The sequence below is a fragment of the Mercurialis annua genome, linkage group LG4 (genome assembly GCF_937616625.2).
Source record: "Mercurialis annua linkage group LG4, ddMerAnnu1.2, whole genome shotgun sequence".
Lineage (NCBI taxonomy): Eukaryota > Viridiplantae > Streptophyta > Magnoliopsida > Malpighiales > Euphorbiaceae > Mercurialis > Mercurialis annua.
The window spans coordinates 28,417,981-28,441,408 of record NC_065573.1 but is presented as its reverse complement, the minus strand read 5'-3'; the positions used below and the strand labels follow the sequence as shown (position 1 = coordinate 28,441,408).

The 23,428-nt window shown below is 35.9% G+C and overlaps 5 protein-coding genes across 5 annotated transcripts; 1 reads left to right on the top strand and 4 right to left on the bottom strand.

The window, feature by feature from the left end:
• The first annotated feature begins 279 nt into the window (after nt 1–279).
• Nucleotides 280–9,092, top strand: LOC126679435 (uncharacterized). The gene is made up of 13 exons (XM_050374462.1): nt 280–651; nt 1,249–2,353; nt 2,898–3,116; nt 3,216–3,454; nt 3,681–3,755; nt 4,517–4,588; nt 4,673–4,771; nt 4,921–4,992; nt 5,064–5,178; nt 6,557–6,625; nt 6,830–7,166; nt 7,328–7,451; nt 7,819–9,092. The coding sequence occupies exons 1-13, from the start codon at nt 502–504 to the stop codon at nt 8,854–8,856; spliced, it is 3,714 nt and encodes a 1,237-aa protein (XP_050230419.1). The 5' UTR covers nt 280–501; the 3' UTR covers nt 8,857–9,092.
• Nucleotides 9,093–10,414: 1,322 nt separating this feature from the next.
• Nucleotides 10,415–12,126, bottom strand: LOC126679441 (amino acid transporter AVT3B). The gene has a single exon (XM_050374469.2). It carries the CDS (start codon nt 11,899–11,901, stop codon nt 10,624–10,626), a length of 1,278 nt encoding a protein of 425 aa, XP_050230426.1. The 5' UTR covers nt 11,902–12,126; the 3' UTR covers nt 10,415–10,623.
• Nucleotides 12,127–14,145: 2,019 nt separating this feature from the next.
• Nucleotides 14,146–16,385, bottom strand: LOC126679440 (pentatricopeptide repeat-containing protein At2g17525, mitochondrial). Its single transcript, XM_050374468.2, has one exon. The coding sequence runs from the start codon at nt 16,099–16,101 to the stop codon at nt 14,227–14,229; it is 1,875 nt and encodes a 624-aa protein (XP_050230425.1). The 5' UTR covers nt 16,102–16,385; the 3' UTR covers nt 14,146–14,226.
• Nucleotides 16,386–18,019: 1,634 nt separating this feature from the next.
• On the bottom strand, nt 18,020–18,731 carry LOC126679445 (54S ribosomal protein L19, mitochondrial). Its single transcript, XM_050374479.2, has one exon. It carries the CDS (start codon nt 18,654–18,656, stop codon nt 18,189–18,191), a length of 468 nt encoding a protein of 155 aa, XP_050230436.1. The 5' UTR covers nt 18,657–18,731; the 3' UTR covers nt 18,020–18,188.
• A 1,662-nt stretch (nt 18,732–20,393) lies between these two features.
• LOC126679444 (probable protein phosphatase 2C 47) lies at nt 20,394–22,741 on the bottom strand. The gene is made up of 4 exons (XM_050374478.2): nt 22,104–22,741; nt 21,782–21,973; nt 21,428–21,633; nt 20,394–21,252 (listed from the first exon to the last, which is right to left on the bottom strand). Exons 1-4 carry the CDS (start codon nt 22,296–22,298, stop codon nt 20,697–20,699), a joined length of 1,149 nt encoding a protein of 382 aa, XP_050230435.1. The 5' UTR covers nt 22,299–22,741; the 3' UTR covers nt 20,394–20,696.
• Between the last annotated feature and the right edge of the window lie 687 nt (nt 22,742–23,428).

Genomic DNA, 23,428 nt, shown 5'->3' with positions numbered 1-23,428 from the left:
TGGACTAAATCTATCATAAAATGACACGTCATTTAAATGATGGCAAACTTGTAAATTCGTTTATTACTTATTTACACATTTGAATAATAATATTACAAGATTGCCATCATTGTCATTATGTGATAGGCTTAGTCCACGGATGACGTGGTGGACTGAGTCTACCTAAGAATTTCTCCTGTAAATAAACACCAAGCACCTGTTACCATTGTTCTTACCGAAACGGCGTCGTATAGATATTCATCATAAAATTCCTACTGAGAAAGAGGAATTTCTCGCTTTTTTTTTTTTTTTTTGGTCTTCCTTTCTCTCTGTATCCTTTGTCTCTCTCAGTTGTGTCCCATTATTATGTTTGGGCAATCCAATGTGTAAGATCTTCAACATTAAGTTAGGCCAGAGGCAGAGACAAACACCGATTCGTGAACCAGCAATTTAGGGCTGGATTTTGAAATTTCAATTCAGATTGTAACTTGATTCATCAAACACACTTGAAAAGGAAAAAAAATGGCGAATAATAATAATATAAAGACAATAACGGATCTATTCGATGCATATTTCAAAAGAGCAGATTTAGATGGAGATGGTCAGATCAGTGGAGCTGAAGCTGTCGCTTTTTTTCAAGGCTCTGGTTTGCCCAAACAAGTCCTTGCGCAGGTACTAACACTCATCTTCTTCAACAAATCTCTCTGTTTTTCTTAGGTCCAGATTTTAATTGACCAAACTAGTTCTCATAATTGAAGTAATCATTGACCAGTCTGTATAAGCATACAATTATGAGGTTCATTATTGAATATATACAGTTAATTGCAGTTAGAAATGAAATGTTTCGGGGTTGGATTCGTTTTCCTTGAGATGCCCAACATGTTCTTAGGTTTGTTTTTTAATATGTTGGTCTTGAATTGGAGGGCTTTATGCAATCTACTATGAATTTAACTATAGGAGTTATAGCTACGATGCTGCGTTTGTGCATTTAGTTATGTAATACTTTTGTAGTTAGTGCCTTTGATTTCTCTATCATGTATACATCTATAGATAGTTGCTATCCTTATCCGGGTTATTATTCCGTTTCTGATGTTGCATTACTTATAGGGATATGCAAGTCAAAGATTTTGATGGATGACTTGTTAGTTTTGTTCAAACATAGAAAGATTTGTGTTGTTTTTGGGTTTGAAAACCGTGCATTAGTTTTTGGAGTGAATGATGATGCTTTGAAACTCACTGCGTGTATGATTCCATTGTTGTTCTATTAAGGTGTGGACGTATGCTGATCAGAGAAAAGCTGGCTTTCTGAGTAGACAAGAGTTCTATAATGCTCTTAAGCTTATTACTGTGGCTCAAAGTAAGCGAGATCTGACTCCGGAAATGGTTAAGGCAGCATTGTATAGTAATGCTTCAGCCAGCATACCTGCTCCTCAGATAAACCTTGCTGCCACACCTGCTCCTAGACCAGCAATGCCTGCTCCTGCTCAGATTGCTGGCTCCACGTCAATGGTGCCTCAAAATGTTGGCATAAGACCACCACAGGTGCCTGGTAATGCAAGTACAAACCAGCAGTATTTCCCAACTCAGCAAAACCAGTTTATGAGGCCACCCCATGGTATGCCTGTTAACTCTTTGCCAAATCCACAACAAATTCCTGCAAGCCAGGGTATGGCTAGGGGCAGTAACATGACTGCTCCCCGCCCTCCAATTCCAAATGTCCCAACTGGTGGAAACATGAGTATTACGAATACCCAAAATCAAACCGCCGGAGTTAGTACACATGTAACTCGTGATGGATTTGGACTAATGGCATCTGGTGTGACGCGATCTGCACAGCCTAGACCACAGGTGATAACTGGACAAACATCTTCTTCTACTCCAAATGTTCAAGAGGCTGGTGCTCCCTCCAACCAATTAGCAACAAAAGATTCTAAAGTTTCAGGGAATGGATTTGCCTCTGATTCATTTTTTGGAGATGTATTTGCTGTATCTCCTGCTCAACCAACACAAAATTCCTCATCAGGTGCACTGTCCGCCAATGTCTTACCTGTGTCTTCAGCAATGGTTACATCTTCTGTTGGGTCCCAGTCTCCAGTTAATCCAAAGCCCCTTGACACATTGCAGAGTGCATTTTCTCAGCTATCTGCGGGTGGCCAACCTGCAGCTCGAACTTCTTCTGTTACTCCTGGTCCTGGATATTCTGTTGGAACAGGAAATTCAGCTTCCAATCAATCACAACCTCCATGGCCAAAAATGACTCACTCTGATATTCAGAGATATATAAAAGTATTTGTGGAAGTGGACACAGATAGAGACGGAAAAATTTCTGGTGAACAGGCACGCAACCTGTTCTTGAGTTGGAGGTTGCCAAGAGGTAGAAAACAGCACTTTTCCTTTTTCCAGAAGTTTAACTGTGTAGTCTTAAGATGGACCCATTGATGGTAAACAAATTGTTCTAAGATTATGCACTCTGCAGCCTTTATGAGTATATTTTTGGGTAAATTTAAAATGTTGCAGCTTGTTATCAGTGTACTTATGATAGATTATTTCCTTTCGATAGTATTTGGATAGTGTGTAGCAATTTGCTAATGCATTATTTGGACGAAATTATAAATTTATTTGCAGTGTTTGCAAGGAAAAACTCTCTGTATGAATGGATTGCAATAAATTCATTTATGCTGTTTCCTAGAAATTATTTGGACCACTTAATGTGGCAAAGCTGCATCTATTTCTTAGTTTCTCTTGCGCATATGAATCTGTGATTTATTTTTTGATTATTTTGTCAGTTTATCCCCAGACCTGTGAGATTTCTTTTAAATGCAGGTTTATGTTTTTAGCAATTGAAAATTTCTTTGAAGGCATCTGTTTCATTCTCATATTAGAGTGATGCTCATGGATTACTGTTCTTGGTGTTTCAGAGGTCTTAAAGCAGGTGTGGGACTTATCTGATCAAGACAATGACAGCATGCTGTCTTTGAGGGAGTTCTGTATTGCTCTTTATTTGATGGAGCATTCCAGAGGAACACGCGCTCTTCCTGCCACACTTCCAAACTCTGTTATGGCCATTGATGCTTTGTTGTCTACCACCGGCCACCCCACAGCTTCACATGGAAGTGGAGCTTGGGGATCAGCATCTGGTATTGTTTACATTGTCTTGTTATTATCTTTCAACATTATTTTCATCCCTTTTTATGTTGTGGTTTTACCTTTCATAAAGTGATTTCAATATTTTATAGTTTTGAGGCCACCGGCTGTGCCAGCTCCGCGGCAACTGCAAGCTGTGCCTGGTCCACGGCAAACACCTGCTGCTGCAGCGAGGCCACCAAGGCCACCATCTCATGCGGATGAAAGACAGCCCAATCAGCAAAAGCCCAAAGTTCCTGTGCTGGAAAAGCATCTTGTTGATCAACTCAGTCAAGAAGAGCAGGATTCTCTGAAATCCAAGTTTGAAGAGGCAGCCCAGGCTGATAAAAAGGCACTTCCCATTCTTTTTGTGCACCTGTTATTTATCTCTTGTTTTTGCCTCGGTTTTGTTTCCTAAGTTTCATTTAGCTGTGGGATTTTGATTACTATTGTTTTGCTAAAACATTGAAGTGGAGTAAATTATACCTTTCAATGGTGCAATTTTTCCGTTTCAAATTTAATGGATAGATTACCTGTTATTTCTTTGTTTTGACCTTTTCCCCATGTTTTGCTTGAAGGTTGAGGAGTTGGAGAAGGAAATAGCAGATTCTAGACAGAAAATCGAGTTCTATCGTGTTAAAATGCAGGAACTTGTAAGTACGCTGTCGCTTACTTCTGATTTTTCTTCTCCCGTCATGATTTACTGTTTAGATCTTTTTAGATTTCCGTTATTGCTATGCAAAAACTGTTTCCAAGTGTTAGGATAAAAATGCATGTGCTGGATTTTTTATTCTTGCCAAATCTAATCTGGGCCAAATGAAACATAAAACTATTGTTTACATTTCTTTCTCCCATCCGCTAAATCTTTTTCACTTTCTTTAAAACATTTATAAATTATAATAGTTATAGCCATTTCATTGAGGGAGAACCAAATTGTAGATATAAAGCCTCTGTAGCTTTCTCAAGTGGCAAGAAATAAATTTCTTTATTTCCTTTGTGGATTTTCTTGCAAAGAATGTTTATTTCAATTATACTTTTAGTAGTTAATAAAACTTAAACTATATTTGTATGAGAGGTGAAAATATTATTTCGCATTATCATCATTGCAAAAGAAATAGAAACCATGTTGTTTCGCCTTTAGGGGAATCACGCAGGCTGTAGTAATATGTATACATTTCTGTTCTCACTGACTAATTGGACCAATGTTGTTACAGTATTATAAGGTTGTGCTAAATTTGGAAAGAGATTGAATTTACTCACCGACAGCTTCAGATTTTATTGGTTAATCATGCATGTAGGCTTTCAAAATTTGTGTTATCTTTTAAAGTGGTTGATTGGAAGGTGAAATTAGTTTTTTTATTTGAGTATGATTAAATATCTTTTTGTTTGATTGTTTATTGTTACTTGGTGTTAGATATTCTATAAAAGCCGATGTGACAATCGACTTAATGAGGTATCTGAAAGGGTGATTGCTGATAAACGTGAGGTACTTCTGTCTCATGTAAATGGATATTTTTCCCATTTTAAAGTTTCGTACTTTGGAAATTAACATGTGCAACTGGAATACCAGGTGGAGGCGTTAGGTAAAAAGTATGAGGAGAAATATAAGCAGACTGGGGATGTGGCTTCTAAATTAACTATTGAAGAGGCTACATTTCGTGATTTTCAGGTATTTATGAATTTTGCTTGGCATTTTCCCTGACTTGTGTTTTCCTCTCTTTATTTTTCCTCTCAATGGCTTCTACATAAGATTTTGTTTCTGCATCTGGCAAAGAAAGTAGTTTTATTACAATTAACTAAATAGTACTTGACCTACAGGAGAGAAAAATGGATTTATATCGGACGATTGTTAAGATGGAAGAAGGAGGGACTGATGATGGGGTTCTGAAGGTAAATAATAATGATGATTTGTATAGAAAAAATTGAATTTGTTTGCAATCCTGTTTTTCTGGCCTTTTCAGGAGCGTGCTGAGCGTATACAGTCAAGTCTTGAGGAATTAGTAAAAAATGTGAATGAACGGTGTAAACAATATGGGTTGCGTGCCAAGCCGATCTCTCTAGTTGAGCTTCCTTTTGGTATTTCCATGATCTTATTAGTAGTTTAATTTAGTACTATCCTATTTATTTTATGTCCTATCTGAAGAATTTTGTAGTGTTTATGTTGCTGTTTCGCATATTTTGCTTTGTCCTCTGTTTTTTTTCTTTTCAATTTTATATTTTGGAAAAAGGTGAGATCAGGGTTTGGCTCTGCTAAAACAGTATTATATCGGTGGCAAAATGCGCCATTTGATTTGGTCAGTGAAATACAATGTTGTCAATTTGTCATCACCTTTGATTCACATCATTTACACTTTGAATAAAAACAAACCTTTCATACTGACATCAAGCTATTTCTCTTTGAATTGGTTCCTTGTCATTCACATACTTTTATAATATATCTGATCACTTTTCAAAAAATTCTTAAATCAATCTCATGACTTTATCTTTGATACAAGAGAAATTCTGGCAATTTTTTTAACTCATTTGGCCCTCTTTATTAATTACTACTAAGAAATTCTTGTAAATAGTCAAACTCGTTATCCTACTGTAAAATTCTTGGTAACTGTTGCCTCTGTTGGGGCAACTTAACCCGGGAGAGATGGATTTCTCATACATTGGCCCTGGTATCATGCTAAAGGCTCTAAGGCTGAAGCTGCATAGAAGTGGCAACTTCTACTGAGAGCCCAGATGATGGACCAAGTCTATAGGCGTGACTGAAACAATGCAAAAAAACTAGCATGTACAAAATAAGAATTTAGGTGATTTAGAGTGAAGTATATGCTGATAATGATTTTTGCCTTTTAAAATAGTCATTAATGCATGTGGCCTTTTGTTTTGGTATGAACAAATGAGTTGTGGAATTAATACCTGTTTTTAGTTAATTTTTGAATCTGAAACATTTGCCAATTGGCTGAATCAAAAATTAGCTTATGATTTCATTTATTGGTAATATAGAATGAAAAGACCATAATATGTTGTAAATTCACTGGATAAAGATTTTCCATATCGTTGCTCGTATTTTCTTGATTTCTCAATTACTGATTAATTCATGTGATTATCCCCTTGATTTATTATGAAATTGAGGAATCTATCATAAATTGAGGAATCTAAATATGGCTGGCACAATTTATTGCTAAGATCTTATGTGGTAATGTATCATAAATTTATTGCAAACATTCAGAAAAACTCAACTTTAATATTTTTATTTTTGAGATTGTCAAAAAGCAGGGTGATAGTCATGCTCAATTTTTGATTGCTGAAGAAGTGCTTGACATTATTTTGTTTAATGCTTTAGTTTTTATTCTTTGTAAGATACATGAGCAATTGCGCCTTTTTAAATTGCAAGAGATAAGAATGCGGTTCCTTATGTTTTCCTTTCTTACCGCATTGCTTACTTTACCTTTTGTGACGTTAGGCTGGCAGCCTGGAATACAAGAAGGAACAGCTGATTGGGACGAAGACTGGGATAAACTTGAAGATGAAGGTATGTTACTATTGTCCTATTGGATGCTGGCTTAGCTGATTTTAGTTATCTTCTAAATTCCTTGTACATAAATTCTATAATTGGAACTACTTATGCCCGTGAAGAATTGAATTTGTTTACTGTCTTGGCTTGCAGTACACTCTTCTCATGATACCTTTGAGCTGCGTTCTAATATTGAAAATCGTTTTTTCCCACTATGTCTAGGTTTTGTATTTGTCAAAGAGCTCACTCTGGATGTGCAAAATGTAGTAGCCCCTCCAAAACCAAAACCCTCTGTCCAAAAAGCAATTTCTACGAACGAGGATTCAGGTTCTTCCCCCTCAAAGACTCCGGAAAAATCAGATACAATTTCAGGTTCCTCAGAGCCAATTCATGAGAAAGAATCACCTCGCAACAGAAGTGAGAACGGTGTGGCAAGAAGTCCTCCTGAGAGTCCTGCTGGAAGGATTGCAATGGAGAGCCAATCGCGTGATTTTCGAGATTCTCCATCCAGAGCAGGAAGTGGTGCTGATGGTTCACCCCATGCCAAAGAAATCAAAAGGTTAGTGTTTATATGTGGTTTTGCACTTGATCTTATTTTCCTCTTCGGCTTCTCAATCCAAGGATCAACGCCAAAATGATATAGTGGGGATATTACTTGCCCCTCCCTGCTTTTAGTGCTTCATTTGGATGTTTGAACTTACCAGCCACATAATTATGCAGTGACATGGGTGGCAATGAATCAGCGAATTCTGGGGACAGAATTGGCGATTTACCAGCATGGGGTACATTTGACCAACAGTACGATACTGAATCTAATTGGGGAGCTGATTCTGTTAGTGGCAAGGTATGTGAAATTGTTCTTTTCCCTTGCAGTTTCAGATTAACACGAAACTGGTTGCAATTTTAAAATTTAAGAATTCGGTATTAGTCTAGGAAATTTTAATCTCTCTCTCTGATTGTGATCTTTCATTAAGAATTCTGATTTAATATCTTTTCACACACAAAAGCACCTGTTCTTCAAGTTATGAGCTTTAATTTGAATTTTGGGGAATGGTCATCAATGGAAAAGAGGTTTAAGTTTTATTTTCCTTACTATGAGGCCTTGGTTTGGTTTTGATTGCTTTATTAATCTCTTGATTTTACTTTTCCTCTTTTTGGCCTTGCCTTTCTATGCATAACACTGAATGGATTACCTATACTTTCTTTTGTAGGAGTTGGATCATGATAGGCTGGGTGGAAGTTCTTTATTTGGCATGGGTGATTTTAGTATAAATCCCATAAGAACAGGCCCCTCACGTGCGGATAACTTGCACCAAGGGAAGGGCACATCTTTATTTGCCGATTCTGTTCCGAGCACTCCTGCGGGCAGAAGCTTGTTTGCAGATTCTGTTCCAAGTACTCCTGTATATAACCAGGGAAGAGGCTTGTTTGCAGATTCTGTTCCAGGCACCCCTGCATATAACCAGGGAAGAGGCGTGTTTGCAGATTCTGTTCCAAGCACCCCAGCATATGCTCAGGGGAAGAATAGCTCTTTTGGGTTTGCGGATTCAGTTCCCGGCACCCCTGCCTATAATTTTGGGAACTCTCCGAGACGGTTCAGCGAAGGATCAGAGGACTACAACTTTGACAGCTTCTCTAGGTTTGATTCGTTCAATTTGCCGGACAGTGGATCATTTCAGACAACACAGAATTCTCTCGGAAGATTTGATTCCATGCGCAGCACTAGGGACTCTGAGCAAGGTTATGGTTTCCCGTCAAGGTTTGATTCATTTAGTGAATCCAGAGACTCTGATCAAAATCAAGGATTCTCAAGGTTTGATTCTTTCCGAGACTCTGATCCGGGTCAAGGATTCTCACGGTTTGATTCGTTCAGAGACACTGATCAGAGTCAAGGATTCTCTCGATTTGATTCGTTCAGAGACTCCGAACAGAGTCATGGATTCTCTCGGTTTGATTCGTTTAGAGACACTGATCACAGTCAAGGTCTCCCATCAAGATTTGATTCATTTAGGGAGAGCGATAACAGTCACGGGTTCATGTCAAGATTCGATTCATTTAATGCTAATGACAGTGGATTCTCCGAAAATTCATTTGCAACGTCCGATTCAGTACGTGGCCCTAATGACCATGATAACAGTCATGCTTCTTTGTCATTTGATGAAACGGATCCGTTTGGTTCTACTGGCCCGTTTAGGACATCAGCTGGGAGCGAAACTCCAAAAAGTTCTGATAATTGGAAAGCTTTTTAGTAGCCTGACGCTAGGTGCGGTGGCCTTGTTCTTCATTATGTGTGGGGTTGATGAATCGTTTTTGGTTTGATTTTGCAGATATTTTTTGCTGTGTAAAATGGAGAACTCCTTTGTTTTTTGACATTTTCTTGATATGGAGAGAATGATTGTATGTAATTTTTTCCTCAAACATATATTCTTAATACACTCATCTGATGCTATATATTCAGGTTCAGTTGAATTACCTTTTTGAGACAGTCTTGTCTTGATATGGCAGCCTGACTTTCATTTTTGTATTTTGTTGCATGCATATAAATCACCTGTTTTATTGCTATATATGTGTGTATTTTCTGATTATTTCAAAAGGATATACCGATTCGAACTAAAATCTCTTATTGAATTGCTCATTCAATGAATATTATTCTCAATACTATGCCTTGAAGAGGACTCAAACTTTCACTCTTCAGCACGGGATTTTGAGGGGAAATCAATTGAATGATTTTTTTTCCCGAACTGGATGCGAATACATAGGAAGTTTGGTTTTTGATTTTAATTAGTTTATCAAATCAACTGAAAACTTCGACAAAAAAAACAACCGAAAAAATATTATTTAGAATAATAAATTTACAAGATTGCCATCATTTTAATGACGTGTCATAATGTGATAGGTTAGTCTACGGATGACGTGGTAGACCGAGTCTACCTAAGAATTTCTCTATAAAATGATCGTTTTAAAATTTGCTCAACCAAACCCAACCGCACACCCTACTGATTATTGTTTTTTTGATCAAAGAAAAACAGCATATGTACAACTCCTGCTGCAGTCAAAATAAACCAAAAAACCAAGTCGAACCAACAAATTTGATTCCGGTCTGGTTCAGTTAAGTTTGATATTATAAATTAAACTCCATTTTTTTGATTCAGATTGGTTTGAGCATAAATTTTTTTAGTTAGGTTCCAACATAAAATGAATTAAAATAACAGAATTGAACCAAAAAAACAAACCATTCCGACTAATTCAGCTTGACAAATTACAATTCTTTTAAATTTTGATTTGATTTTTAAAAAAGGAGAAATTTTGATTTGTTTTGATTCTGTAACATGTAACATCCCCATCTAATGTGTGAGGTGATTTGAATGACTTGTAATGCGAGAACTACCGAATTAACTTTGGTATTAGAGCCAACTCGTATGTTTTGTGGTGTGACGGGCATGGAGGAAAAGAGAGAGGTTGATGAACTACAACACTTAGATGCAATCTGGGACCGGACTTGAGGCTAGTCACGACGAGGACGTCACAAATTAGAGGGAGTGAATGTAACACCCCACGTTGAAAATATGAGGACGGTTGGTGTGGCTTATAACACTAAAATTCGACTACCAAATTAACTTAGATCAATCATGTCGGGTCAGTAGATTAGGTCTAAGAGTTAATTTGGGCGCCGTTACAGATTCGGTTTCAACCGAATGCACAACTGAATGCACACCCCCTAGCAGCAAGAGTAAAAATTTTAAAAGAAGAAAACTAGCAAGTAGTTTCTTCTTGTACATAACTACAAGTGTTTACCAACAAAAAAAATAATACATCAACATTATTTTCTATTTAGTCTCATAAATAAATAAATTTGTACATCTTTACCAATCCAGGTAAAAAGGGAATATCAATGACATAGAAAGAAACACAAAAGTATTTAGTCTCATAAATAAATTTGTACATCTTTACTAATCCAGTTAAAAGAGGAATAGCAATGACATAGAGAGATGCAACACAAAAGAATCTAAACGAGCCTAAGATTTAGAAGCAAAAATCTCCCCCAGAGAAGACCAAGTTCCACTGATTGCAACCACCAAACCAAAAACTAAAATCACACAATCAAAGCTCAAAACTTTCCAACTCATTTCATCCTTAAACACCTTAAAATGAAACAGAGCAGGCAGCACAAATCCCAGAGTGCAGCAAACACTACTCCCCACCAGAGACAAAAAATCTGCAAAATTTGGTACTAATAGAGCCACTAAGCTTACTGCCAGAACCACCACCCATCTTAACCATACACAGTACCTCGAATCGCAAAATCTCCGCTCTACGACTTCATAAACCGGGTTCATCATCAGTGGAAATGTGAAGAAAAGATTCACACACAAACCAAACTGAACTAAATTACTCACTAATCCTTGCCCTAAGTTGGTGGTGATTATATCTTTAGTGTCATCACCAAATGCAAAGTAACCCAATACCCCAAATCCTCCATATAATAAAGAAATGAATGCCATACATAACCCCAACAATTTCCCAAACTTTTCCTTGTTTTTTGTCTCAGTTTCTAATGGTAAAACCATACCTATCCCTTCAAAGGCATAAACAGCCACCCCTATACCATAAAAAAACACAGAGAACCCACCAAAAGCCTGCAAATCTGGCTTATATTTCAGAAAGGCAATCACATCTTCTACCATAACCACCCCCATAGCTCCAAGATCAACAACATCAGCAAAAATACTTAGAGGAGCCAAATGAGTTAAAGTTGGAATTGAATTTAGCCCTAATTGGAAAGGAAAACAACCCCATATATACAAAGCTTTAGGACTTAAAAACCCCATAATTCTCTCATTAGATTGTTGATCAAAAACATAGGCTAAAGTATTAGCTATAAAGATAAGATAACTCACACAAAAACCAGCCTGTGCAAGAACAATTAGAATATCAACAGCAAAACGACCCACAGGACCACAAACAATAAACCCCAGATCACCAAAAGAAGCAATCTTCGAAAACCCCTGAAAAGATTCAAGCTTTCTGCGAGTGTGAACCAGCAACATCATACAGTAATAAGTAAGGAAAGCCACAGAAAAAAGCATGAGACAACCCATAACCCAACCTGTTTTCTTGAAAGTATAAGGCAGCCCCAGAACCCCGGCTCCGACTATGGCAATAAAAACATTAGCAAAGGTCTTGAATTGTGAAGAAAGAGGAGGCTTTTTGCCTATAAGTGGCGTGTCTTCTCTTGGAAAAGATGGTACTTGAAGCACATGAGATGATGAACCGGCTTCTTTATCAAACCCCATGATTGTTTATTCTCTGTTTCAGATCAAGAAACAGAATTCACAATAGAGTATTTTTAGAATCAGTAGGAAAGATTGAATTTTTGGAAAGATAGCCAGGTTTTTGAAGTGAATTAGATTGAAAGAAAATGGCAGATTTTGGGTTGATGATATTTAAATAAGGAGAAAAAATGGTGAGGGGATTTTAATAAAAAATGGCAGCAACAAGACAAATGTAAATTGACATCATAATGATAATTCACATTGAAGAAAATGAGATGATAGAGTAACAGAAATGGACAAAATGAGTTTTATTTTGTGCTGTTAAATTATAGTTTCAACAAGATAAAAACAAAAAAGAGAAGTATGAAACGTGTCATAAGTGAGCAAGAGAAATGAGAGACGTTTAGAATAAGGGAGGTTGGCCAGAAGAGCAGAATGAAGAAGCAGCTATAAATGATTAGATTTTTTTTGGTCAGTTTTGATAAGATTAACCCAACAACATTTAAGGAGTTTCAGTTATATTGTTTTCCTACAGACTCCAACCAAACCCAAACGCACAATTTATCTTACATAAATGTAAAGACAATAATAGTAATTAAATTATCATTTTTATTATTTTTTATTTTAGTTTTTTAAACTATCATTTTATAGAAAATATCATTTAAATATCATTTTTTTAAAGAATATGTATGTTTAATTCATTGTGCTCTTTATATATTTAAAATATCATTATCTTACAGGATATCTAAATAGTGTTGCACGTAATTATATTTAGGTATTACGTTTTATATTTTTTTTTTTCATAATTAGAAAGAGAGGAGCGTTTATGAGAGAAATTGAACTCACGGTCTAATAGATTGCTGTATAAAGCTTACACCAATTAAGCTATAGCTTATTGGTAGTATTATGTTTTATATTAGATAATTTTATATTTTTTTACAGGAGTAATTGCTTCAAATTTAATTTAGGCTTAATTACTTAAAAAAACCCCACCTTATAATATTTTTTCGTTTATACCATGACCTAGGAAAAAGTTCATTTGTACCCTTTTTTTGATTTTTCATTTTCAACTCTACCCTAAAACACTAAATTGAACTTTTTTTATTTAGAAAAAGCTTAAAATAATCGTTCATTTTTTTTAACTTATTTGTATTTTTTCAAATAAAAAAAAGATGATATAACCCTTCTATTTAATTATTTTTAATGTTTTCATCATTTAATTAATTAAATTGCCAAAAAATAAAATTTTGGGGTACAATTGAAAACGAAAAATCAAAAAAAGGGTACAAATGAACTTTTTCCTAGATCAGGGTATAAATGACTCTGTTTATGTATAAAGCTTACACCAATTAAGCTATAGCTTATTGGTAGTATTATGTTTTTTTAAGTAATTACTCTTAAAAGAAAAAAATTATGCTGATGTATTAGAATCATTTGTCAGCAACGAGACAATATGTTGATGTACTAGAATCATTTGTGACACCAAAGTCTCAAATATTTAGATGAATTAACCAAATAAGAAGCACAAATTCAAATTGAATTACTATAAACTAATAAACAAGGAGCACATAAACACCAACAGAGTCAGTCCCAGGTCGTTTTCGTACTGTTTTAAACAAATTAGAAATCTAGGCATTTCTAATTTTTGGCAATCCGAGAGCCACTAATATGGACATTATCAAAACAACGGCATAACATATTCTTACAAACAAACGCTCTTCAGATAGATCGGTTTATTTCTTTTAAGTATTCTTAAATCGGTGAGGCACGAAGTATTTTTAGGATATACCGCATCTTCAAGCTCGTTTTCAATAATTTCATATTCAACGTATGAAAAATCAGCTTAACAAAGAGGCACACTAATTGGCACAAGCAGTTCAGCATTGTACCATCCAACATCTGTTTTAAATCTGTCTCTTGTACTTTACTTTACCTTATCAATATATTCTACTTTTGAAAAAAAAATGAGCACATAAATAGATAAAGATAGGCTGATCTGTCTTTGTAGTTATCAAACAAGTAAAATATACACAAATAATATGTGGTCGACACCTGCTTTTAAAACTAATATTTTCTGCTTTGAATAATCATTTGTCTTATAAATAATAATAAAATGTTAGTATCTCCATCACCCTCCACATGTTTAGACTCATTCACTAATTTTGTCAAAAGAAACCAATAATCAAAGGAAGAAAAAAAGCCACCTAATCACTTTTCTTTGAGAAAAATAGTTGCATGAACCTAATTTATCGCATAGAATTAATATCATCTATTAATTTTATGACACGTTGTATTATAGAAAAAACTGGAAGAATCAGTATGCTGATAATTCTCAGGTCATTATTATCAATCGCCATTAGTCAATAATTCCAGTAACTTATTTACATGGAACACGTTCTTGAATTCTGACCAAACAGTTAGACAGATAAGCAATGAGTTCCAAGTCATAGAATCAGGAATTATACCTTTCTCTATCATTTGATGGAGAACTCTCACTGACTTCTGCAGATTTCCTTTCTTACAAAGAGTATCAATTACAACACTGTAACTTTCTCCATCCGGTATGCAACCTTGCTCAACCATCTCATCAAGCACCTTCAGTGCACTCTCACCTTTTCCCTGCCAACACAATCCATTAATAAGAGAATTAAACAGCAATGCAACAGGAAAATAACCGCGCCCGATCATCTCATTCGTCAGTTCGAATGCTTCGAGAAGACTGCCCTTTTGGCAAAATCCGTGAATTAAGCAATCATAAACGATAACACTTGGAATTCCGCCTTCATTAGTCATCTGGTCGAAAACCGCCTTTGCGTTCTCAATATCACCCTTCTCACAGAAGCTTAATATGCTTAAGCTCCTATTAACGGCTCTTGGAAATAAGTTCTCCATTTTCATTAGAAACTCAAGTGCCTCATCCCACATATTTTTCTTATACAGACCATATAACACGCTGTTATACGGACTGATACGACCATTTGAACCTCCTTTAGATTCCTCCATCAGTTCTAGGATCTTAAAGCCCTCTTCAATTCTCCCTCCTGAAAACAAACCCTTGATCAGTGTATCATAAGTATCGAAGGTCCACCTTATCCCATCTGATTTCATATCATTAAACATGTCGAGGGCCGAAACAAACATCCCAGAATCACAAAAACCTGATATCAAAGTATTGTAAGTATCCACATTAGGAAGGCATCCCTTTCTTTCCATCTCATTCAAGAAACGAACCGCAACTTTCGTTTTCCCTAACCTGCAAAATCCCTTTAACAATGTGTTATAAGCCACAACATCAACTACACCACCCTTGCTCTCTATTCTCTCCAGAATCTCAACAGCCTCCATCGTACGGCCTGCATTGCAAAGAATTTCTACCACCTTTGTCACCGCAACGATATCAGGCACAAACCCTGCACTGAAACTCTTCTCTAGCATTACTAGCGCTTGAACTAAATTGTCTTCTTTACAGTACCCAGATATCAAAACATTGAAGGTAACATCATTAGGTTGCTCTATCTCATCCATCAAGCTCCTTGCTCTACCAATTTTTCCATTCTTGCATAATGCATGAAGAAGAGTATTATAAACAACAGCATTAGGCTTCATACCTCCACATTTCATAACCTGCAGTAGCTTAAAACCATCTCCAATTCTATTAGTAGAGCAAAGACCTTTCATTAAAATCCCAAAAGTATAATCATCACCTTGAGCACCACTCTTCATCATTTTCTTTCTATAAAACTCTCTAGCAAGATCAATATCTACCTTAACAAGAACATCAAGAATTGAATTAAATATTTTCAAAGATGGGGTCTTGCCAAACTTGGCAATCAGGTCAAGAACTTTAATGACATCAGGGATCATTCGAGCTCGACCCAGGCCACGAATGATGGTTAGGAAAATGGGTTCGTCTGGAGGAGAGCCGATTGAGTGAGGCATTTCGTCGAGCACTTGGTATACTATGTCGAAACGACGGAAAGATGACAGCTTTTGGATTAAAGCTTGGTAGGTGGATTGGGAGTGAGTGAAATTGGGGAGGTTTGAAGCCCATGTGAAGGTTTGGAGAGCTTTGGGTGCTGAGTTTTGGTCTAGAATAAGATGGGCAATGTGCTCATGAGATGGAACATATAGGGATGATGATGAGTATTGTCTGAACTGGAAGATGTCAAGTAATTTAGGACAAATTGTTTTGAGTTTTGAAAGAGGAAAGGATTTGGGCATTGATTAAAGCAGCAAGTTACTGTCTTTTTTCTGGGTTCGCTTGCATTAAAATCAAAATTATCAGTAATTCGCAATTTTAAAGTGTGTAATGGCCTATACAAATTAATTGATGAACCTAGATACGAGTTCCTGAATTGAAATATATGCAAAACAAATAAAACCATTCATTAATAATTTGAGGTTCATGCAAAAGCAGTCACCATATACGCAAAAACATAATACCATAAATGACATGCCTAGCTTAGCTAGCGTGTTCTTGGCAAATGGAACTCCATTTCAATTATTCTAATTAACTCGAGTTTTTTGATATCCGAAAATTCAGCTCGGTCGAGATCAAGCTGAGTTTAAATTTTTTAAAAACAAGTCGAGCTCAAACTTGATAATATTTGGACTCGGACTCAGCTCAAATACAACTGGTCCGAAACATTGATGAAAAGAAAAACAAAATCAATGGTTTAAGTTAAAAGTTTGCATTTTCATATGGTTTTGAGTGAAATTATGGACTAAAGGTAATTCCCCATAGTTTAATAAAAACAAGTACTTCCAACAGAAGCTCACTCCAGCCAAGGTAGCCAATACAGTACACTATGCCAAAAATCAAAATAAACTAGACGAGAGTGACCCAGTTTTGCAAGAGTCGAATTGGCAAGCGTCTAGTCAAAATGTCACTACAATCTGCAACCTTTGTAGCACGCAAATGTAAACGCTGAAATGGAATGCACCGAAACAGGAAACATTTATACTTTTTGTAAGAATATGTTACAAATATAGAGTTTTGAAATTTTTGAAGTATTCTCGGAAATGGAAACAAAACGACCAAATTGAGAAGTTCTTTTCACAACTAAAGACCCAAGAGGATTTATGCACCATCAGAGAAGCACTAAAAATAAAAAAACAGCTTCTTCTAAGTAAAATTCAACAATATACTTTCAAATAGACCATAAATTTCAAGCTAAACTGAGGTCTTTTCAAAATAAGGGTATTTTATAGGCACGGATCAAAGTCCTGAAACCAGTGAAGCTACGCTGCTACGGCCAACAGCATAAGCATAGTTAATAAACCTAAACCTAAAACCTGAAATTCCTACAAACATCATCAGCAACAACTCATAGAAAGCCTCATACAACAACTTTGCAGAAAGCTTCATTAGATCATCACCAAGTCATGTAACGTAAAGAGTTCGATTTTAACAAAAAGCATAGTAAATTGCCATTAAATGCACTTAACTTGTTCCAAATTTACAACACTAAAAATTCTCAGGAAATTCTTCAGATCAAAAAGCAGAGCAAAATAATACTAAACACATGGCACCATTATGAAAAACAAAATCCCGAATTGACAAAATGCCCAAATTGAGAAGTTTCAATTCAACATAGTTCACAGCTAAAGAACCAAGAGAATTAATGCACCATAAGAGAAGCACTAGAAATTAAACAAACAGCCGCTTCAATAGAAAATTCAACAATGACCTTTCTAAAGACCATAAATTCCAAGCTTAAATAAGGTCTTATCCAAACAAAGGTATTTTATAGGCATGATCAAAGTCATGAAACCAGTGCAGCTATGTCCAACAGAAGCATAAGCACTGTTGATGAACCTAAAGCCAGAACCCTAAATTCCTACAAACATTGTCAGCAACAACTTCATTAAAAGCACCACCGATTCATTTCACAATAAGCATTTGATTTTAACAAAAAGCATAGCAAATTTCCATTAACTACACTAAACTTGATCCAATTTACAACACCTAGACACAATATTTTCGACAACTATAATGCTCAAGAGATTCTTCATATCCAACAGCAGAGCAAAATAATACTAAACATATTTTTAATGGAAACCCAAAATTGACAATTCAAGTCCCAGAACACCAAAATGCAATCTTTCATCAGCAAATAAGATTTTCAAAGACTTCAAATATGCATAAACCAGCTCTCTTGGTCTTACCTTTACTTTAACATTATGAAAAAACAAGCACATAATACCATCAAAAATATAAAAATACAACATTGAACCAAAAATCCTAATAACATCCTCCAAAAACCCCCTAAAAATTGTCTTTTATTATTATGAAATTATAATTTGGACTAATCCAAATCCTTAACAACCTTAATACCCATAGTATTAGCAGTACCAATAATAGACTTACAAATCGACTCCAACGACATATACTGACAATACGGATCCGACTGTTTCACCTTCGCTATCTCATACAAATGCTTCAATGTAACCGTCGACGCCACGATGTGTCCGGGTCGGGTACTACCCAATTGAATTCCCGCCGCTTTTTTTAAGTACCACGTCACTGACGGCGATTTAACTGTGAATTCAAAAGTATTGTCCTTAAACGCTGTTATCGTAACGGCCATGGGAGTATCCGGTTTGTATTTTTGAGTTCTAGCATTGAAGTCTTTGCAGAATGCCATTAGATTCAGACGGTATTGACCTAGTGCGGGTCCCACTGGTGGTGCCGGCCTCGCGCCTCCGGCTGGGACGGTGAGACGGATTGTCGCCGAAACTGGTCGCCGTGTTAAGATCTCCTTGAGGGATGCCATCGGAGGTTCAATGGAAGAAATGATTTTGTTTTGAATCCCTAATGTTCCGAGGGTTTAGTTTTGATTGGGGGTTTGAAAGTAAACGAACTGTCGTATAAAGATGGGGTTTTAGAAGAGGAAGAAAGAATGGGATTTTGTATGTCGTTTTAGGCTGCGACGCTAGGCGAGAGAGAGTCAATTATTTTTAGATAAAAGGATCACTTATGCCCCTATGGTTTGGCTTTAGAATCAATTAAGCTCTTAACGTCCGGAAAGGTTCAAATATGCCCCTAACGTCGTAAAATGTTGACAACGAGGCCCCTAATTTTGACGCATAAATGAAACGTTAGGGGCCTGGTTGTCCAAATCAGGGGCCTGATTGTTCATTTTTTTAGACGTTAGGGGCATATTTGAACCTTTTTATACGTGGAGGGCTTACTTGATCTTAAAGACAAACCATAGAGGCATAAATGACCCTTTTCCCAATTATTTTTATATACTCCGTCTGTCCCAATAGAATTGTCCATTTTGTCTTTATCACACAGTTTAAGAAAAGTAATTATTATCTAATTTTGTAAAATTTACCTTACTTTTCTTGTCATACCCTTATTTAATATGGAGTTCACTTGCAATTTACTTTTAATTTACTAATTAGTGGATTTTTAATAGGGGTAATATAGAAATATTGAATGTAAAAATTAATTATTTTTTGAAAGTGGACAAGAGTTTTGGGACAAAAAAATTTCTCAAAGTGGACAACTAACGGAGGAAGTATTATTTTTTGTCAAAAGTTAATCTTCATATTATTACTTCACAACTAATATTTTTTTTTGTCAAAGGTGGAAATCGACTCTTTCGAGTCTCATGTGAGTTGTTAGTTACCGAGACGTGGTTCGAATCAACAACCTCTCAATGCACTTAGAGACGCCTTAACCATTCAAGTTAGGCCACATTGGCAATATTGTTCTTTTGATTTTGCCATAAATTTGTGTGTGTAATTGTCATAATTGTTGTGATCAAGGATTTTTAGGCCCCATAAATAAAATTCAAATTGAAATAAGAAAAGTCACATCACAAATTTAAATTATAATCTTTCAATTTGTAGATATAAAAAATATTAACAAACCTATGATACAAGTTAAGTAAATCGAAGGAGCAACAAAATCTTATCATAAATTCCGCATATAATTTGACCGAACGAAGGTTTGTTTTTCCGATCATCTTCGTTAATGAATTATAAGAAGATAGATTGATAATCCTTCAAATCTTAGATCTACAAGAGAATATCTTGAAAACCTGAACAATCGCTAAAAAGTCTTGAACGATCTAAGAAAATAAGTCACAAAAACCTACAAACTATATAGAAATTCTTACAAAAAAAGATAAAAATTCTTACCGGAATGATATCTTCATACCGAAGAGATTTTATTGAGATGATGATTAAAATATGTATTATTTATTATTCATGGGAGGAGAGGAGGTGATTTCCGATTCCCACCCTTCAAGCTTCAAGGTATGAAGATGGAGAAGAAGATTTTAGAGAGAAGAGGGAGCTAATTTTTAGAGAGAGAAGTAGATTAGTTTTACTTGGAAGTTGATTTGTTGATTTACACCTCTACTATTCATCTATAACTAAAATGCATAGAATTTTATGAAACTCATTTATACCAAACAACTTTTCTGAAAATGACTTGCACATGCCATTACAGAAATCAGAAACCACTTGCAGTGGGATTGCATATATAGTGAGGACAGGGATGCAGAATTTATAATCTTTATTTGAAGCTTACAAGTACACTTACTTCATTTAGAACATCTCTACAAAACTAAGTCTACCTCCAAAATTGATGTGGTGATGTTACATAATACATTCACACATTATTTGCAGCAATCCTGACTGCAACTTTACTCAGCACTACAATGACATATTTAAGTTACTAATTAATTAACACTTCAAAATTTCACCCTCATCTCAAATATACAGGATATAGTTTAGGTTAAAAGAAAAGCATTTTCCATCTGCATCAAGTAGAGGAAAGTGTACGCAATTCTTCGTAAACATCATACATTATTCATCACTCCTTTTAGTCGGTCCAGCCCTTCCGCTGATATACTCCTCCTTCTATGGGATTTCGGTATTTCAATCTTGGGAGGTGGATCAGGAGAGAAGCAAACCACGACGACTGTCAGGTTGTCGCATGTGTTACGCTGGAGTGCCTCCTTGACAAGCGCTTTTGAGCACTTTTCAGGATCGTTATGGTTCATGAGTTCCTTCCTCACGATTGTAACAGCGCATTGGCTGCTCATCACATCCCACAGACCATCGCAACCCATAATCAAAAACTCGTCGTCTTCAGTCAGGCTAAGTTCCTCTAGTTCTGGCTCAGCGCTTAATGGGCTAATCGAACCTTTAGAGCCCTTAATGTGCCAATCACCAAGTGCACGAGCTACAGATAGCTGGCCGTTAAGGTAGCCGTCATATATCACACCTCCTAGTCTCTCAATTCTTAGTCTCTCGGAATTGCAGCTAGGTTTGTGGTCTTTCGATAGCTCAACTGCTCTTCCTCTCTTGCCCAACACAGCTCTAGAATCACCGGCGTTAGCTATCAACATTGTCCTACAAGAATACCGATAAGACAAAATCATTGCAAAAGAGTAGCAATAACTGCTAAACTAAACATGTAAACTTTACGAGTGCAGCATTAGTCACAACCAGGAATCAAGAAATAAAAAGTAGTTCCACAAGCAATATTAACAAAGAGATGACAAATGAATAACGAACAGTTGCTCACTTCCCCAAGACGAGGGCCGCCAAAGCAGTAGTGCCGGAAGAATTATCAACAGATTTAGCATCAGCGAGCGCATGATCAGCCCTTACAAATGCACTCTTGATTGCCTTCTTAGTACCAGATGGAAACTTGGAGTCTTCAACTATATAATTCAGAATGTTATGTTTGATAAAAGACGCTGCATCTTTACCGCCATGCCCATCAAACACCTAGAGATACCATTCCAACGAATAAATAAGAATCAACAGATTACAATCGGATTAAGCTCATAACACATCACAAAACGAACAATTGTCACATTTAAACGGCTAATGCATAATATCATACATGGCAAAGCTACTTTACTCAAAACTATACCCCATAAAACGCAGCAGGAGCAGGGCAATTTTCAAGACTGGGAAGATGTCGAGGTAAATTGTCGACGCATATGTACTCATCCTCCATGAACTGCTTTGGTCCTTTCTCAGAGCAGCTTCCGGAGCGAAATATCGGTAGAAATCCAGAATTCTCAGTTGATGGCGACTTCAAAATGAATCCAAGATCTAATTCCTGGCCAAATGAAAATATCAGAATTTCTATTCTTCAATTGGTCATCATACAATTCTATGTAGTAGTGAGATTACTATTTCCAGACATAATTACAGACAAACAATCATTGAAATGAAATGAATGAACTTACAGGATCAGACAGAATTGCACTGCTGCTACAATGGCGCATACACGAGAGATTTCTCGGCGGTTTGCCAGTTTTTGATTGGCTCAAATTGTCAGTGTTCTGGTCATCGTTGTCATCTTCCATAACAGGTAAGCTTTCCTTAGTAGTAACATCACCCCATCCTTGAGTCTGAGGTGAAACATCAGTCCCAGGCGCCATTGATCATCCAAGTTTATCCATTTTTTTCTCAATTTAATACAATAAATTCCCTTAGCTGGACACAGCCATTGATATCAACGAGAATGCATGCTCAGGTCCCAATGGACAGCAAATCCTAGCTGTCAGATCCAAGATTCATATGACACCAAAAAAGAGAGAAGCTACCATTAATTTCTTGAATTCTTGAACACGTTACGTTTTGAAATCAAGAAAATGCAGATCAAAGAAAAATTCGATCAAGAACTGAAACGGAACGGAATGTAGGTGAAGGAAAGAGAAGGGTGAGAGGTTAAAGCCATGGAATGGCAGTAGGGAAGGGAGAGCCGTAAAGAAGAAACAGAAAGTTTGGAAGTAGTACGTGTTTAATTCACTGGACTTTCCATTTTTTCCGGTCGTCATTGTAGGCATCGGAAAGCAGCCACGCGGCCTTTTATTTTACCGGGAAATAAACAAAAATTAAAAATATTTGCCCATTTATTAATTAAACTAGTTACATTTAATGTAGATCACTAGTTTGGTTTTATGTAGATTTTTTTTTTTGCCAAGGTTTTATGTAGATCACAAGTGAGTAATGTGATGATTAGTAGTAACTTGTTAGTAGTTGTTATTATATCATTTATTTATTTTTAATAATAAATACTCCATAAAAGATAAATTATTGGGGTTTTTTTATAAAAATTGAATTTTTACAAAAAGTCTATAAAAATGTTAAATTGATTAATCTTATTTTTTATTTAAAAAATGAAAATAATTTCAAAATAACGACTTTTTTACCAAAAAAATTATATGAAAACCGGAGAAAGTCAGAAACTATAGTTTACTTTTTACCAACTGCCCTGTTGCCGCTCGTAATGATTAGTAGTGAATCTAACATGAATTTTAGATGAATTTAGATTGGTATTATATTGTTGTATTCATATCAATTGAGAATTTAACTTTTAAGTGGATCAAACGTATTTTTAAATGAATGTAGATAGACTTTATATTGTTATATTTACCTTAGATTGACAACTTCAAATATAATAAATTTATATTTGTCTTGGGTGGGCTTATCCTGGAACTAAATATATTTTATGTTATTGTATTTACATTAACAATTTTCAAAATAGGTGCATTTGAAGTGAATTTTA

Coding starts and splice junctions, on each gene's coding strand:
- LOC126679441 (XM_050374469.2), bottom strand. CDS start 11,901: ATGGGGTTTGATAAAGAAGCCGGTTCATCATCTCATGTGCTTCAAGTA.
- LOC126679445 (XM_050374479.2), bottom strand. CDS start 18,656: ATGGCATCCCTCAAGGAGATCTTAACACGGCGACCAGTTTCGGCGACA.
- LOC126679444 (XM_050374478.2), bottom strand. CDS start 22,298: ATGGCGCCTGGGACTGATGTTTCACCTCAGACTCAAGGATGGGGTGAT. Junction 21,634..21,781: donor CTCCTGCTGCGTTTTATGGG/GTATAGTTTTGA, acceptor TGGTATCTCTAG/GTGTTTGATGGGCATGGCGG. Junction 21,253..21,427: donor GCGGCCCTCGTCTTGGGGAA/GTGAGCAACTGT, acceptor GTATTCTTGTAG/GACAATGTTGATAGCTAACG.
- LOC126679435 (XM_050374462.1), top strand. CDS start 502: ATGGCGAATAATAATAATATAAAGACAATAACGGATCTATTCGATGCA. Junction 652..1,248: donor CCAAACAAGTCCTTGCGCAG/GTACTAACACTC, acceptor TGTTCTATTAAG/GTGTGGACGTATGCTGATCA. Junction 2,354..2,897: donor GAGTTGGAGGTTGCCAAGAG/GTAGAAAACAGC, acceptor TTGGTGTTTCAG/AGGTCTTAAAGCAGGTGTGG.
- LOC126679440 (XM_050374468.2), bottom strand. CDS start 16,101: ATGCCCAAATCCTTTCCTCTTTCAAAACTCAAAACAATTTGTCCTAAA.